Raw genomic sequence first — 19,199 nt, forward strand, 5'->3', positions numbered from 1 at the left:
AGGCCCATATTTCGGGCCGGGCCCGGGCCTAGGACCCGGGCCGAATTTTTTTTATGGGCCCAGCCCGAACCCGGCCCGGCCCGGCCCATGAGCACCTCTAATTTAGGGGCTAAATTAGTAATTAACTATTTAAATTAATGTGTCGCATAATCCTATTAATGGTAGTTAACGGACAAGTGACCAAAATGTAACAATTTGATAACGTTAGTGACTATTATGTAATTTTTGAAAGTTGGGCAACCGAAATGTAATTTTAAGCAAAGTTTAGGAACAATTGGTGTAGTTTACCCTAATTTTTGTGTGTAGTATCCCAACATTTTAGAGTTCTTTTGCAATTGGTGTATTTTTTTTTCTTATTTTAATATCAGTTAGCTATGGGTTATATAGGGTTAAAAGATATTTTTTTAAAAATAATTTTAAATTTTTAAAATATATATAAATTTTAATTTTAAAAATATTTTTTAATTTTTAGAGTTAAGACTAAATTGATGATATTGTAAATGTTGAAGCCAAATTCATTGATTTTTTAAATTAGAACTAAAATGACAAATTTTGTAAACACTGAAAGCTAAATTTGTTGATTTTTAAACATAATTTTAATATGTTTTAACAATTTATATTTATTTTAAATATTTTCTTTACTATTTTAGAATAATTGTTGTTTTTGAAAGATCAAAATAATATTTTAACTATGGTTTAGGACTAAATTAATAATTAACCATTTAAATTAATATTTCATATAATCATTTAACGGATAAAATTTAATAAAAAGATTAATTTACCCATTTCAAAATGTATAAAAGTTAATTTATCTATTTTTCCGAAAAGCTCAAAGGCTTCTTTTAACCCAAACACGCTTAGCCAAAATTGCCTGACTATTAGCTGCTGTCTACCTTTTTATTTGAATCATTTCCTTGATTTTCTACTAGTAACTTTAATAATACATATATTAGGGTAGTCAAGGAAATCTGAATTCAGAAAATACTATAATTATTATTTTTAGGTACTCATCCGAGTCCTGAAAAGCAAATTGCAGATGAAATGTTTAATAGAAAAGCAGATATGGAGAAGTAACAAATCCAATCAACTTGATTTTCTGAAAAGATTAATCCTCAAATTATTTCAATTCTACAACAGTCTTCAGAATATTAATTACTTGAAATACATGTAGTTGCTCTAAACCCAACTCCTCGCAATAAGGTTTCACTCATCCTTAGGCTTCGCTTCTTTAAGACAAGAGCCTGTGTTCTCAACACTATTCTCCTAAATCCCACATTATAACACTTCTTTTTTTCTTTTCCCCTTACCAGTTAGAAACTCCAGATCAAAATGCACTTAACCGAGAAAGACAGTACCTAACCGAAATCTTTAGACAGGGATTTGAGAGCTGATAACTACATACAGTTTGTTCCAGTCCCAATCATCCATGTTGGGAGCTACAACAGCAGCACCCACACCAAATGCGACAACGAGAAAGGCCAATGCTTTTAGGCACCCAGGGCCTCGCGATAGTCTTCCAGCTATAAGCTTACAGTACTTGTCTGCATCCTGAAACAGTGCCTGTGTAGCAGCATCTGACTCATTGCCCATTTCTTTCTCATTCTGAGAATCACAAAATAAAAAAAGAAAAGAAAATCAGGTCACATCTTAAATGACTTATGTCAGAGCAAATCATCTAAAATCTGGTATAAAAATAATTGTGTAACATATATTTCTATTGAGCTACTAGATGGATGGTTTATTTTTAGTACAGTAAGCACCTTGTTCCTAAAATTCTTGATGGTTTCCCTCAAAGGGTCAAGAGTAGTAAGTTTTGTGGAGTGTTCTTTCCATTCATCTGAAAGCCTTCTAAGAACACTCACACTCGCTTCCAGATTATCGAGATAAACCTTGTCCTGTTCACATGTAGTAAAAAACAAGAATAAATCGACATGAAGTTAATTAGAAAAACTAAAACTTTCCTCCATATAAAGGTTTGCTAACAACTAAAATAGCTTATAGCTCACCCACTGCTTGTAGCACTCAGCGTTCTGGTTCAAACACCATATGACTATTCCAGCTGCCTCTTTGGATAACTCAGGAGAGCCTGCTCAAAAAAGATACACTCAAGCATTGAAACTTCAATACGAACAAAGTGGATAAAGAAATGGGGCAGGTAAGGCTGGGGGAAAGGGATGCAAAGAACAAAAAGTTGTCAAGTGCAAAAGCATACTTTCTCCTGCTGCTTTGATAGCAAAGGCGAACATCTGAAGAGCCACTTGTCTCATTGCTTTGCTTCCGTGAGCACCAGCAAGTGCAACTTCCTTTACTGTGGGATATATGGCCTCAAACCTTTCAGTCGCCTGCACCAATAGGATAATACTTACAAAAACACGAGAAACTATAATGATTTTAACATATAAGCAATGACACAACAAATTCAAGCAGTTAAACTTTTAACCTACCTTCACCCTAGATGAAGATGCAGGGAAGGTAGCTCGCATCAGTATCTCAAATGAAGATGGAGGCACCAAACGTTCCCCTTTTCTAACAGCATTATTTACTAAAATTGAACGAGCTTTTGAGACGGATAAGATCCTACACCAGAAGGAGAATAATTCAATAAACCTTAATGAATTTGTAACTCAATTAAAAGGTTAAAAATAGACCAAGACGAAAAAGGCACAAACTGTAAAAGTCTTAATACCATTCCACCAGTTGTAAAATTAGATCTCTGGATTGTGGATTACAGTTTTTGCTACTAAGTACAGGCAAGAGGAGATGTGCCCACGAGTACAGTCCCACAGCAAGATCTCCTTTGGATGCCTAAACAAATACAACATTAATGTATGAAATGAGATAAGAAGCTTCTCAAAAAGTAAAGCTTAAGAGATTGTAAACTGCCTTCCAAATTCATATACCAGTTAGAATAAAGTTGTTTTCCCATCTACCTACCTGAACTATCGTCCACGCAAAAATGGGGAGCTTATCTTGTCCTTGATATTTGGAATTTTCTCTCAACTTTGGCAATACACTAATTAAAGCATCAGGTTTACGCTGAAATACCATAGCTAATGCCACAAATATACCAACCTGCATAGCATGTTTCTACATCAAACCCCATCTGATACCTCAAAAGCATCAGAAACCAAAAGAATAGAAGAAAAACCAAATAAAATAACCAAATTGCCAAATAAATTTACCTTAGACTTCAATGATGTCTGTTGCGCACCTTTTTTGGAGCCCTTAGCACCTGCTTGTTGGGCCGCCAAGTCCTCAAGAATGATGTCTAAAGACCATAATACAAAGAAACCAAGTGCCTCAAGGGATCGTTGGCTTATCCAGTCAGCTGAGGTCTTATAAACAGCATCAGAAATATGTGAAAGTGGTATCTGTTGAAGGACAAATTCACTTTGGTCAGAAAAATAAAATATATAATACAAAGTTAAGCAAAGATCAATAGAGACCAAAAGGAATCTAATTGACATCTGAAAAAAAGAGCAAGCACAATAACGACAGTGAAGACATCACATAGAAAGGTCTGAAAATGACAGATGGAAAGAACCTTAGAATAACAATTAAAGTTTAAACAACATGAGAAAAAAGTTTAAGGTCAATTCAAAAAGATATGTTTCTTCAAATAAAAAGAATTGTAGGATAATTTTAAATGTTAAAACTAACATAATATCAAAAGTTGAGATGGCGCAATGGAAAATCATAAATCAGTGCAATTATTTACGATTACTCAAATAAAACTAAAAATTCCAATCACATTCCTGGCAAAACCATGGATGATAGCCCGTTAATCTGGTCAAACCACAAATCGAGCTTTGGTAAAAAGTTCTCAATTTGAACACTCAATCATGCAAGAAATTAATGCGTTAAAACCTCCTTCATTCCTCCAATCTAGCTAACATAATCAACAAATTCCAATTGTGATCAAATAAAATAATAATAATAAACCCAGAGCGCGCGCACACACACACAAAGAAAAAAAAAAAACTCACATCAGCAAGCTTGGCAACGGTACTCTCCCTGAAAAGCTTCAACCAAGGAAACTGCCCCGCTACCACTAGCTGAAATGCCTTACCATAGTAATCCGCAAACTTCTGCATTTGAATTTCTTGCTGTTCGCCATTCCATTCCTAATTCCCCAGACAAATTAAAAATATTTATATAATGAATCCAGTTATCCAAGCAAAAGAAAATCAAATTTATCATCTTGGTACACTTACAGCGAAATAAGCAGAGAGATCAGTGGGATCGATCTTCGCAGCGGCTTCTACAACCGTAACCTTAGGCTTCTTCGGCTTCGCCTTCTTCTCCTCATCTGCTGGCTTCCCGTTAGGTTTAAGGCCATCCAGATCACTGCCATCGTCATCGTCGGAATCATCGATGACCGATCTTTTAGGCTTATGCTTGGCATCGGCATCAATGGCAGCAGCAGCGTAAGCTCTTTGAGCTTCAACAATCCGACGACGGCGATCATCGGACTGTTGCTCGAGGGAATGGAAAACGCCGGCGGAGCCATTAGTTAGGGTTCCGTTAGGACGGGGGAGGTTGGGATCGGCGTTGGGCTTGGTCTTGCGTTGACGTTTGGGATAAGAGACCTTTTGCCAGCCGTGGTCAACGTGGTTGGCATTGGTGGTTTCGTGAAGATCGACGGACTCCATTGTTGGGAAAATTTGGAGAGAAATGAAAGAAGGAAAATTGGAGAGGAAAATAGTGAGAAAAGGAAATATAAATAAGGAAAGAAAAGGAGAAAAGGGAATGGATAATAAGGAATTAAGCAACGCAAAACGCGTAAATACTTTTGCTCAGATTAGGGATGCATTGCAGACGGAGGAGACGAGACAAACGATTCAGAATAACGGACATTAATTATTATTTATATTATCCTTTGCTAAATATTTTTCTTCCCATTCTATTATCTGCTAATTTGGAAATCAATTTTCATTTTCTTTTCCTGCGATACATAGTTTTCTTTCGTGCGATATAGGGATGATAGCATGTAACAATTAAAATATATTATATTTCTTTGATAAATTATATATTATTTGATAGGTTGTTTTCTAATGGCAAGCATTTTTTATTTCCCGGCTATGAGAAGTTTTTCCATAAAATGGATATGGAGAGGGTCCTGGTTTCCGTGGACTTTTAATAATCATCTACTGTTGTTACATTGTTTGAAATTGAGAGAAGATCTGAAGAGGGTACCTTTAATATTTGTGATTTTTTGGGTACAGGTTCATGATGTGCCCCTGGGTTTGTTTTATGATGCTATGGCCAGACAATTGGGTGATTTTCTTGGAAAGGGTTGTGAAGTTACTTATATATAAGGGTTCAATTGGATGTTAGACGCCTTTTAAAGAGAAAGAAGAGAGTGATGTTCGCGCCTGGTAGCTGTTTTTATGTCTCTTTTAAATACGAGAGATTGACTCTATTTTGTTTCTTTCGTGGAAAGTTAAGGCATAACGACTCGTTCTATCGAGCAAAAATGTCATTGAGGGTTGAGATTGCGGAGTTTGGTTGGGACATGTCGCTGAAAGCTCAGTCTAGGAGAGCTCTTGCAATAAGTAATGTTTAGTTACGTGATGAGGACGAAAGAATGAAATGGGGTAGTCGGTTTGGTAGTAATGTTTCTAGTTGGAGTAAGGGGGAATGAGAGGAAGGGGAGAAGTTGGCTCTCATATTGATCCTATATTGGGAGTGAACTTGGAAGGAGATATCAATTTATCTTTAAGCCTTGATAGGGAGTCAGTGAAAATTCAGGATTAAGTGGATATGAAGCATGATTCAGAAGATTGTGTTATAGAGGATGGGGATGGAAAAAAGAGGCCTAGAAGGGAGGGTATAAGTTCGAGTGGAGATAAGGAGTTGGGTACTTTGGTTGTTCGGGAAACGAGGGTGGTAGGACAAAATCACTTTTTATTGGCAGCTGCTAAGGGGCAAGTTGACCGGTCGCAATGAAAATCATAAGTTGGAACGTCCGTGGATTGGGGAGTCCACGGGCTGTGAGAAGACTTCGGTACATACTGAAGGTGTATAATCCCCAAGTGGTTTTCTTTGTGGAGACAAAGTTAAGTAAGGATCAGATGGAAAGAGTAAGAAGAAGATGTGGTTTTCTTAATGGTATAGATGTTGCTGCAGATGGGTCAAGAGGAGGGTTGTGTTTGGCATGGAAAGGGGACGCTACAATTAAGCTTCAAAGTTTTTCTAGGAATGATGTTGATGCTAAGGTTATAGACAATGAGATAGGTAAACAGTGGAGGTTTATGGGTTTTTATGATAATCCTTATGCCCGTAAAAGATATGCCTCTTGAAATGTGGTACGAGGCTTAAGGCGTCAACAAGATCTTCCATGGTTGGTATGTGGTGATTTCAATGAAATATTATATGCTTGTGAGAAAGTAGGAGGGGTGCCAAGGGATAAAGGGAGAATGATATCATTTAGAGGGGTACTGGAGGAATGCCATTTAATAGATGTGGGTTATTCGAGGGTTTTCTTTACATGGGAAAAGGGTAATTTACCGGACACGGATATTAAGGAGTATTTGGGTAGGGGAGTGGCAAATGCGGAGTAGATGGACATGTTTCCAGTTGCAGTGATTTAGCACTTACCACATTCTTTTTCTGATCATTGTCCCTTACTCATTCAAACAGATCAAGGAAATAATTACATGCCGAATAGGAGTTTTCGTTTTGAGGCTTAGTGGGTGGTAGAGGAATCTTTTGAACCTGAGGTTAAACGTGTTTGGTCATCTACTTCAGGTAATTTACTGCACAGGTTGGAGGTTTTAAATGCTGTGTTGACTTCCTGGGTATGATAAATTAATAGAAACAGAGAGGGTTTGAAAAAGAAGTTGTCGTCGAAATAAGAATATTTGATGGCTAAAGAGAGAGATGATGAGAACCTAGCTGAGCTCATTGACACAAAGATCCAATTGAACCTTGAAATTGAGAAGGATGAGAGATACTAAGAGCAGAGGGCTCGAGTTAATTGGCTTAAGCTCGGAGATAGAAACACGACTTTTTTCCATAACCAGGCTACTAACCGCAAACAAAGAAATGCTATTCGTAGTTTAGCGTATGAGGATGGGAGGGAGACAAGTGATGGGGGCGAAATGGAGGAGATTGCAAAAGGTTTCTTTCAAAATCCTTTTTTATTTAGGAGTGTTGGAAACTTGGATCACATTCTTTCTGGGATTGAAAGATGTATCTCAAACGATGATAATGAAGGTTATTGGAAAAATATTCCGAGGAAGAAGTCTGGGCAGCTTTGAAAAGCATGTGACCAACAAAGGCATCAGGAGATGATGGGCTCCCGGTTTTATTTTTTCAGAGGTGTTACACATAGTGGGATGGGATGTTGCGGCCTATTGCTTGAATATCTTGAATGAGGGGTATGAATTTCGACCCTTTGAATATTACTAATATTGTTCTTATCCTAAAAATCCCTCACCCAACAAATTTAGGGAACTTTAGGTCCATTAGCCTATGCAATGTTCTATACAAGCTGGTAGCAAAGATGATCATTAACCGCTTTAAAGATTTGTTGGAATCTTGTATAGATAATGCCCAAAGTTCTTTTGTGCCAGGGAGATTGATATTGGATAATGTGCTTCTAGCTTATGAAATTTTGCATACTTTGCATCACAAGAAAGTGGGGAAAAAGGGGTTTATGGCGGTAAAGTTGGATATGAGTAAAGCTTATGATAAATTTGAGTGGGATTTTCTTTGGGCAATGATGTTACGATTGGGTTTTCATTCAGCTTGGATTGGGGTAATTATGAAGTGGATTTCTTCTCTGTCATATTCGGTCGTATTAAATGGAAGGGGTGGAGAAGTTTTTAAACAGTCTAGGGGACTTCGGTAAGGGGATTCGTAAAGCTCATTTTTGTTCTTAATTTGTAGCGAAGGTCTGTCAGCTCTTATGAGGCTTGCAATAAGGGATGGCTGATGAGAGGAACAAAGGCTAGTAGGAGTGGTCCTTAGATTTCCCACTTGTTATTCGCTGACGATTGCATTCTTTTTGGAGAAGCAAATGCAAATAAGACTCTAGTTTTAAAATTAATACTAAGGGAATATGAAAGGTGTTTGGGTCAATGTGTTAACTATGATAAATTGACCATATTTTTTAGTACTAACACTTCAAATGGTGATCGTTGTATTATGTCCAACTTATTAGGGGTGCGAGTCTCTAATAATCCTAAAAGGTATTTGGGTTGCCTAACATGATTGGGAGAAATAAAAAAGCCTCTTTGTAAAATTTAAAGTATCGTTTTAAGAGGAGAATTGAGAGTTTGAATGTGCAATTCGGGGGGGGGGGTAAAGAAGTTTTTATAAATGTTGTTTTGTAGGCTATCCTCACATATTCTATAGGGTGCTTCTTACTTCCTAAATCTCTTTATGGTGAATTGGAGGGCATCATGGCTACATTCTGGTGGCAAAAAGGACCTGGGAGAAAGGGTATTCATTGTTATGGGTGGAATCATTTGTGCGATTTAAAAAAAGATTGGGGTATAAGTTTTTAGATTTTTCTAGTTTTAATGTCGCATTGTTAGCAAAGAAAGGTTGGCGTATTTTAAATTATCTGAATTCTTTGTTAATAACGGTCCTAAAAGCTAAATATTTTCTGAATTATGAATTTTTTAGTTCAAGTTTGGGAAATCTACCTTTTTATACCTAGAAAAGTGTCTGGGTAGCGAAGGGTCTTTTGTAGAGCGGGCTTTGCTGGCGAGTTGGAACAAGAGAGAAGATTTTAATTTGGGAAGATGTATGGATATCGAGATCTGTCATGAATATTTCAAATAGCAATGTTAGAACAAATGGGATCCATCAAGTGTCGAACTTAATTGATGAACACGATAGAGAATGGAAGGAAAGTCTCGTTGTTAATACCTTTCCAATTTATTTGGCTACGAAAAGCTTATAGATACCTCTATTAAAGGAGGCCCACGAAGACTTAAAGGTATGAAGTGGTGAGCCCTTAGGGGAGTTCTCAGTCAGAAGCGCCTATAAACTGTTACATAGAGGTATTTTCTATCCTATTAATTCTCAAATACAAACTAAAATACAAGTCTTTTATAAGAAGCTATGGGCATTACAACTCCCCTCTAAAATCAAAATCACAATGTGGAAATTTTCTTGGAATTTTATTCCCACTTTTTTTAATATAAAGTCAAGACGAGTGGCTACAGATGAGCTTTGTCCTAATTGTCATGGCGATGTTGTAATATCCCGTTTTGAGTGAAATCGGAACAGTGGTTTCAGGACCACAAATCTAACGAGTAAAATTTTTATTTTATTATTATTTTAATGTTTATGGAATTTTAGTAAGTTCGTATAAAAATTTTGTTAAGAAATTTTGACGTTTGCATGTTTAATTACGCAAAAATGACTAAATCGTACAAGGTACAGAGTTCTATTAGTTAAAAGGGTTAAATGACTATGAAACTTTAAAGTGAAAGGACTTAGATTGTAATTAGACCATTTGAGTGGTTAGTGGATATTCATGGCAAGGTTTATTTGAAATTTTGAATGTTTTTAAAGGTTAAAAAGGTAAATGAGTAAATCAGGGTAAATTAAATAAAACAAAATATTTTCACATTTTCATTCATCTTCTTCCACCGAAATTGAAGGGAGAAATAACCATTTTTAGGGTTCTTGATTTCGACAAGCTTGGGTGGTGCATGTAAGTGATTTTTGAGCTTGTTTTTAATGATTTTCATGTTTCTGGGATCGTTGTAGCTTAATCTAGCTAACCTGGGGATTAATTTGCAGAAATTTTAAAGATTTAGGGTTTTCCTATGAATGTTCTTGCATGATTCTTGATGTTTTATGAAAGATTATGAGTAATGGCTGATAAATAAACAAGTTTTGCAAAGTAATTTTTTATGAAATTGTAAAGATTATTTTAATGTTTACGGAATTTTAGTAAGTTCGTATAAAAATTTTGTTAAGAAATTTTGACATTTGTATGTTTAATTACGTAAAAATGACTAAGTCGTAAAAGGTGCAGAGTTCTATTAGTTAAAAAGGTTAAATGACTATGAAACTTTAAAGTGAAAGGACTTAGATTGTAATTAGACCATTTGAGTGGTTAGTGGATATTCATGGCAAGGTTTATTTGAAATTTTGAATGTTTTTAAAGGTTAAAAAGGTAAATGAGTAAAAAGGGTAAATTAAATAAAACAAAATATTTTCACATTTTCATTCATCTTCTTCCACCGAAATTGAAGGGAGAAGAAACCATTTTTAGGGTTCCTGATTTCGACAAGCTTGGGTGGTGCATGTAAGTGATTTTTGAGCTCGTTTTTAATGATTTTTATTTTTCTGGGATCGTTGTAGCTTAATCTAGCTAGCCTGGTGATCAATTTGCAGAACTTTTAAAGATTTAGGGTTTTCCCATGAATTTTCTTGCATGATTCTTGATGTTTTATGAAAGATTATGAGTCATTGCTTATAAATAAACAAGTTTTGTAAAGTAATTTTTTTTATGAAATTGTCATTTATGGACTTATTTGGAAAACTAGTAAAAGTAAATGGTGAAATTTTGAAATGATGATTTGTATGGATTGATATAGGTCCCTAGAGAAATCAGCTAGCTTGAGAAAAGGATGAAAATGCTTAGATTTCAATTTATGAACTTAAGGACTAAATTGTGAAAAAGTTAAAATGTTAGGGGTAAAATTATAATTTTTCAAAAATATGAAATACGGGCTTAATTGAATAATAGAAGTATTAAATGGATTGAATTTGTCTATTTAAATCAAGATAGACCTCGTACGAATTTAGATCAGGGAAAAGCTAAAGCTTCAGATTAGTCGATTTTGTTCTTACGCTCTAGTTGTTGAGGTAAGTTCGTATGAATAAGTATCGTTTCTAATGCTATTTCAATTATATGTTATTATGTTAATTTTCATATAATTTAATGATGAATATCCAGCTATGCCGTTATGATTATCAAGTCCTGTTTGAACCTTAGGAATTCGTAGGATACAAATGACATGTCATTAGGGTTTTTATGTTTCGGGTGCTAGTCTTGAATGTCATACCAATGGCTGAGGTCCTGCATTTGTTGCGGATACCACAGCTCATGTGAGCAGCATTATGTAGCTTATATTTCAACCCACATCTCGTGTAAGTAGGCCCATTTCACAGCTCGTGTAAGCAACAATGTAAAGGAAAGGTTATGGTTATCTGTTTAGCACACTTCGTGTGAGCTTTCCCGAGTATCCGATGATATTCTAAATGGTTCAATGAGTATGAAAAGGAAAGGAACGGTAAGTATTCAAATGAATTATATCATGTATTTATGAAAATGATCACAATGGTAAGTTCCCAAATGGAAGTATGTTTATGTTCATGAAAATGAAGAATGAATCAAATTATGTATGTTTCCATGGAAATGAATTACACATATGTTAAATTCAATTGAATTATGTATGAATGCACTAACTTGTGTATTGATGATGGTGATTAGGCTTGTACTAAGCTTGTGGTTGGATAACATTATGCTTACACTTATGCTATTTAGATGAAATGGTAAATTATGTTTCATGATTTATGAACTTACTAGGCATTATGTTCTTACGTATTTTTCTTTCCTATGTTTTATAGATAATCAGAAGCTGGACAGGTTCAGAATCTCGTCGGAGATCTATCACACTATCCAGCATAAATACCAGTAGTTTTTGATGTTTTGGCCAAGGTTATAATGGCATGTATAGGTGGACTTGTTTGATAATAAGTTGAAAGTTAGTTGATAAGTTTAGCATGTATAAGTTATTTTGGTGCTTTATTAGTATGTGTTAATGTACAATGATTTGATGCATATTTGAATGGCCAAAATGGTACGTGATAAGTTAAATTCAATATGGTCAAGATATGGTAAGTTTTGGAAATGGTATTGAACTATGTGTGTATGTTTGAAATGTGGTAAAATGCATATATTTAGGTAAGTTTGTATGTTTGCATTTGAGGTGCCTTATATGGCATATTGGTTGAATAAATTTGGACTATTGGGTTGGTCATTTCATGTTGGTTTTGGTCATGTTTTTATGCTTTGATTAGGTGATTTAAAGGCCTTTAGATGGTTGCTTGAATTGGTGATGGAAATGGCTTGTTTTTGGGAAATTTCATTTCCACATGGCCTGAAACACGAGCATGTGACTCAGCCATGTGTGACACACGGCCACGCGACACGACGGTGTGTCCCCTGTAGGTTTTAATGCATGCAAGTCAGGCTGTTACACAGCCTAGCACACGGCTTGATACACGGGTGTGTGTGGCTATTTCGAGAGTTACATGGCCTGGCAAATGGGCGTGTGACTTGGCCATGTGACCCAACTCAAAGAGTTACATGGGTAAGGACATGGGATGGGACACGGCCATGTGTCCCTCTTTCGATTGTTACATGGGTTGAGACACGAGTGTGTGTCTCAGCCATGTGAGGCATACAGCCTAGCCATATAGCCGTGTGACCCTTGCAGTCCAATTTTTCTAACTTTTTCATGAACTTTCCAATTGTTTCCAATTTGGTGCCGAATTGATTCTAATGTATTTTTAGGGCATTGAGGGCTCGATTTAAGTACGAATTGTATGTGCATGAATGAATTATATCATGTTGTTGTCAATGTATGAAATGCATGTTTAATGTTTAGTTTGTTCGGTAATGCTCCGTAACCCTATTCTGGCGATGGATACGGGTTAGGGGTGTTACAGATGCAGATAGTACTAATCACATCCTTAAGGAGTGTCTAGCATCAAATGAGACTTGGGTTAATTTAAACTTGTCGTGGATAATTTCAAATTCATACGAAATAGTTGGGAGTGGCTAACCTGGGTCTTTAGGCATAGTACTGATGAGCAATGTAGGCTGTTTTGTTGTGGAGTGTGGGCAACTTGGACAAACAAAAACAAGTTAGTGCATGAGGGGAAGAAATCATCTAGAAAGGAAACTGCTAAATAGGTTTTGGATTACATTAGGGAGTTGGATGGGATGGAGGGAAAGAAGATTACCAAACAATTGACCCATATCACTTGGAATCCCTCACTTGGAGCCACTATGAAGATAAACTTTGATGCAACTTTTAATGGTAACAACGCTAGATCTGTGTTAGGGGTTGTGGTCAGAAATGCGCCGGGGGAGGTTGTGGCCTCGAAAGAAATTAATCACAGGTCTGTCCTAATGCCATTCGCTATAGAGGCGCATGCATGTCTCCAAGGCATTGTATTAGGGGTTTGGGTTTTGACTCGGTAACAGTGGAAGGCGACTCATTGACAACAATTAAGAAAAGCAAGTGTAGTAGAGCAGACAAATCCATTATAGGTGTGATTATTAGAGATATCCAATAGTGTAAGAGGCTTTTTCACAGAATAGATTTCCAATATGTCCCAAAAAAAAAACAAATCATCTCACACATTTGATTGCAACGGAGAGTATGAGGAGGGGAGAGGAAGCTTACTGTGAAGGAGATGTCCCAGGATTCGTCAAGAAAACATTGGATCGAAGGAGACCAAGGGCACTAGATTGATGGTTTTGGCCTCTATGACCTTGTTTAGGGAGAAGAATGGGCATGAGCAAGGAAGATTTTTTTTTTGGAAACTTGTCCTTGGTGAGTGCAACCGACAATTTTGAGGGATAAGGATGATTACTGTTTAGGTGGTTGCCAGTTATATCTGACCAGGTTTGTTTACTTTCTGTTTTGGATTGTTTTCTTTTTTGTTTTATTGGATTTAAGATTACTTTTCTTGTTATTGGGCTGGTACTTATGTTTTAGTTTGTATTCTGTTTTTGTATTGGTTTCCTTTATAATAAAAGCCAGTCGGTATTATTAAAATATATATATGTTAGTGGTTATTTAAAATGCATAAAATTTTATTTTAGAAAAATAATCCAAAACTTAAATATTTGTAATGTAATAAAGTGATAATAATTAAATATTATAAAAAATATAAATTTAATATTTAAAAAAAATAATTTTAAACTTTTAATGCAGTTAATTGAAAGGTAATAAATGTAACATTCCATATTCGATCTGATAACTGGGTCCGAGTTATAAGATGTCAAATTTGTTGCAGGAGCAATCACGATCAATTACATTTCAAATTTATAGTTAATACACATTATTAATATTAAGACATCATTACGACATGTCATATACGAGCCTTATTCGAGCTTACGAAAGCTCTTTAGACGACTTGAGGTTGAATAAGAACCAAATTGTAAACTTTTTAAAATATCGAGTTGGTGCCATAACTTTGGGGGTTCTAGATTGCGACGCAACTCATTGTCGAATTCTCATCGTGACGTGACCATTTTTTCCCAAAAGGTATAATTGGTACCAATATATAACACCTAAAAACAATTTCATATTTCAATTTAGCCATTTCACATAATAATTCCATTTCTATACACTTTTTTCTAGTCTTAAGCACCATAAATTACACTAATTATCATTTCAACTCGTATAAATCGATTCGCATGATCTTTCACATGCTATCCATTAGCATTTTGCATATAACACTTGTAATACCAAATAATATCAAAACAAGACACATAACATTACAAACATAGTGAACATAGGAAACATATGTATTCATGAGTCACTCTTTATAATTACAACCGAAGCATCATAAAATCGTATCAATTCTTGTCAGATCATCAAATTTTCATTTCCTTTCACTAAGGTGCTTAGCTAAACCATAACGGTTACAGTTAAAACCTTTTATGGCATAACATATCAAGCTCATCTTTCATTATCTGATTTCAAAATTCAATTTAATGTTTCCCCTAATGTAATCTTAGTAAAAATGGACTTGGACATGCAAGTTAACGACACTAAACCAAGATAGCTCATATGGGCATAACTACACACCAAAGCACCGAAGTGCTAAGCCTATAGGCAAGAAATGCATATACATATGTAAATACATTCGTCCATTGCACCAAGGTCTCCGGAGATACAATGAATACTCGATGATTCACAACAAATACTAGATTCAGATTGACATATCATAATCTCCACATTGTCAACAAACCTGTACAGAAATGCACACATGACCCTATGGGCATGCCAACTATATCATAGTCCCATTGTTGGATCTAATGTTGTGAGTGTAGTATATTTGTTTGTAAACTTTTATTTTTTTAAAACAGATTGGTTAACAAAACAATTCATGGTTTACATTAATATACTTTGTATAATTGTCCTCATGTGGTTTTTGTATGCAAAGAAAAATAGAAGAAAATATTGGCTCACTAGTTGTCTAATGTTTAAACTAATATTAAACAGTATTACGTGATCGGATAATAATATGGAAAGAAAACTTATATTAGTAGAAAAACCTAAACATGTCCTTAGTCTAATCAGAAATGAGCAAACCAATTGAAAGACTAATATATCGTCTATCAAGTCTAATTGAGAAGATGCTTTTTCTCGGGCATCGGAGCGGATGACTCCCAGAAGATATAGACATAGATGCGTCTAACTAGATTTACTATACATCGAACTGGACCTAAGAAGAAAAGATCATAAATTTATTTATAGATTTATTCACTTGTGATGTTCATAATGTGGCATACCTAAATCCTGAGGGGATGAAGGATTATGTATGTGTGACTCCTATACTTTAATGTAAATGACAGTTTGTGTTCAAATAGATACGAAACCGAAATTTGGTGCATTGGGTATACAGCTTTTGTCATATGTAGCGTCATTCACAATAGTGAAATTCATAGCCTGAGACATGGTAAATGATATCCTTGTTGAAAAATTGGATTTGGAAAATGCAACGGAAAATAAATTTAGGGAAAAACCAGAGTTCAATTTTTTTTTCCAAAACAATAACTTGGTTGGGATATCTAAAGTAATTTTTTTTCCAAAACAACAACTAGTGGAGTAATTTCACAATTTCTCTAAACTTTTGGGCCAAATTGTAAATAAAAAATATCTCTAGATTTTTTTATATAATTTATTCGAAAATTTTCTCTCTACAATTTTCTCTTGAATTCAAGTGTGTCAAAAATAATGACTTAAGGCTTTCTTTATATATAAAGAGTTTAGAGAGTTCAACTATAATTAAACTTAATCACTTTAATATTAAATTAATATAATATTTATCAAGATAAATATTAAATTAAATTAAAATTAAATATTAAATTAAATTTAATATTAAATATTAAATTAAATTTAATATTAAATCTATTAAAATAATATTATTTTTGGAATAGCTAATTTGAAATCAAATTCTTTGGTTGAGTCCCAGTAAGAGTGTAATTCTTCCACTACTCAACCACTGAAGACTCACCGCCACTGACCATTTTTCGGCCACCAGAATGTCGTCGTTGTAGCCGTCGACACTCCGAGCTAGTTTAGTTTCTGTCGATTCAGTTGGGACCAATGATGGCCCGACTGGTCCATCCAACCATCGATTGGATCGTCAGCCCAGTTTCACATACTAGGCCTAGTTCGGCCAATTTTTGAGTCTTGGTCTTAGTTTTGGGCTCCCAGGCCCAATTTACGATCTCAAGTCAAATTTTTAAGTTCAATTACCCATTGGACCAATTGTCTAACTTGAAAATTAATTTCCAAAAATTTCATATTAATTCTAATTAATTTGATTAATTTAATTTTACTTGATCAAAATTAATTTTCCAAAAATCACCTAGATTTTGCAAATTAAATTTTCAAGAAAACTATTTAATCAGATTCTCTAGTTGAACAATTCTTATGACTGCCCAATTTAGTTCCACATCGAATAAATCAACTCAATTAAATTATTTCCAAAGTTGTAGAATTTTTTTTAATTCAAATGCAGTCCGATCGAGCTTTTGTTGAGTTAGTAGAGGGACCGGTCGAAAATATATAATAAGGCTCTAGTAATTGCAATTATGTCCAGAAGTATCATTCCGATAATTCGCAATTACTTAACCATGGAGTTGGTCCACAAGAAGTACCATGATAAAAAACTCCTTATTTTATACTCTTTATGAAATTAATTCATCTAATTGCTTTGCCCAATGACCTCGTCATGTGTGTGTTACCCTCATTTGATATCCTTCATTCCTTTGAGTTAAATTGTTCACTCAATACAATCCTATTTTATCTAATTATCACCATTGTGTCTTCTTAATGATTAATATGATCATTCTAAACAAATGACTGTGATAAATTGCTCGTTCAAGAACAAGCAACTCGTGGCCACATTCCATATTTATCAATCCACACAATGCCAATGAGAGGAAATCATTAACTCTTTAATTGAGCTATGTCTACTATTGCTAGTAAAGCTATGCCATACATAAGTCAGGTACCCAACATACTGGTATTGGCTCGATCATCTTTAAAGCATAAACCTCTACTTATATCAATGCACATGAGTTACATATGCATGGTCAGTGACTAATTCAAGATTTAGGTAAATCACACCATGAATGTCACAAGTGAATTAATTTGCAAACAGTTCAAAATTAATTCATCTTGTATCCAGTCCAATGTATCATTCTGCTAATGAATATATCTATGTCTCTACCTGTGGAGTCCGATAGTCAAGACTAACCATCTCCTCAATTGGAATTGTGGAAAACATAATAATCCTTCTCATTATTTGAATCAAATGCTCATTTTGATTCTTTTATGAGATTACAGACTCGTTTAGATCATCCACTAAAGTAAGTCGTCTTTCTCACAATGTAAATGTTCTTACAATACCACTTATCATCAATTTGAACTTAGACAATCAATTAGCTAATATTTGTTTGTCACAATTTTGCTATGCATGCAAAATATGAAAGATAGAAATACAAAAGACATAATAGTGAAATGTGAAATTTATTTTTTCATCGTTCAAATACATAGAAAACAATTACATGTTTACTACAATATAGACACATTTCCCAACAATCCTCTCATTGGTATTACATTGTTGATGAAAAGTAAACCTGGCCACGAGTCATTCGTCTTTGAGATGAATGACTTGAATTATTATTTGATAGAAATTGACTTTTCAAGAATGAAGATGCAATGGTTGTCATGAGATAAAATATGATTATTATTTGGTATTACATTGTTGATGAAAAGTAAACGTGGCCACGAGTCATTCGTCTTTGAGATGAATGACTTGAATTATTATTTGATAGAAATTGACTTTTCAAGAATGAAGATGCAATGGTTGTCATGAGATAAAATACGATTATACTGGGAGAACGAATTTATCCCAAACAGATAAAGGTGTTGGATCTAGTGCCTTAAGTGTAGTATTTTCGTCAATGTACAATTGTAATTTTTTTGAACAGATTGGTTAATATAATTATTCAAGAATTACATTAATACTTTGTATAATGTCCTTTTATGGTTTATGCATGCAAAGCAAATTGGAAGCAAATGTTACTCATTGGTTGTCTAATGTTTAAACTAATACTAAGTGATATTACGTGATCGTATCGTAATACATAAAGACAAATTGTATTAGTAGATGAACCTAAACATGTCCTTAGTCTAATCGAAAATAAGCAAACCAATTGATAGACTAATATGTCATCTATAAAGTCTAATTATGGAGATGCTTTGTCTTGGGAATCGAAACAAATGACTCCCAGAAGATATAAACATAGATATGACTGTATGGACTGACAGTACATTAGACAAGACCCAAGAAGAATAAATCCTGAATTTTTTTATGGATTTATTCACTCGTGATGGTCATATTGTGGCATACCTAAATCCTGAGTGGATAACGAACTATGTATGCGTGACTTGTACACTTTGATGTAAGTAAAAGCCTGTGTTTGAATAAATAAGGAACTGAAAGCTGGTCGGTTGGGTGTACGACTTCTACAGTATGTAGCGTTATTCACAATAGTGGGATTCATAGCCTGATACATGGGAAAATGATATCCTCTCATTGGCATTACATGGCTGATGAAAAGTAAATGTGGCCACAAGTCGTTTGTCTTTGTGATGAATGATTTGATTACTATTTGATAGTAATTGACTTTTTATGAAGGAAGATGTAATGGTTATCCTGAGATAAAATAGGAACATATTGGGAGAACGAATATTATCCTAAAGAAATTAAGGATATCTTATGAGGGCAACTCACTTATGACAATGTCATTAGATGAGTACTAATTGAGTTGCTTTCGCAATGCCATGTCGTCGGGGAGAGCTCAGTCATGGTACTATAGTAGAATGACTTCGTGACTAAATGGGTTT

At 34.8% G+C, this 19,199-nt stretch overlaps 1 protein-coding gene across 1 annotated transcript; it reads right to left on the reverse strand.

Moving 5' to 3' along the window:
* Window positions 1-1,063: 1,063 nt before the first annotated feature.
* LOC105785687 (uncharacterized) lies at window positions 1,064-4,919 on the reverse strand. The gene is made up of 10 exons (XM_012611809.2): window positions 4,215-4,919; window positions 3,987-4,124; window positions 3,183-3,371; window positions 2,935-3,072; window positions 2,687-2,805; window positions 2,445-2,577; window positions 2,213-2,342; window positions 2,007-2,086; window positions 1,761-1,895; window positions 1,064-1,602 (listed from the first exon to the last, which is right to left on the reverse strand). Exons 1-10 carry the CDS (start codon window positions 4,650-4,652, stop codon window positions 1,369-1,371), a joined length of 1,734 nt encoding a protein of 577 aa, XP_012467263.1. The 5' UTR covers window positions 4,653-4,919; the 3' UTR covers window positions 1,064-1,368.
* Window positions 4,920-19,199: the final 14,280 nt, after the last annotated feature.

The sequence above is a fragment of the Gossypium raimondii genome, chromosome 1 (assembly GCF_025698545.1).
Source record: "Gossypium raimondii isolate GPD5lz chromosome 1, ASM2569854v1, whole genome shotgun sequence".
Lineage (NCBI taxonomy): Eukaryota > Viridiplantae > Streptophyta > Magnoliopsida > Malvales > Malvaceae > Gossypium > Gossypium raimondii.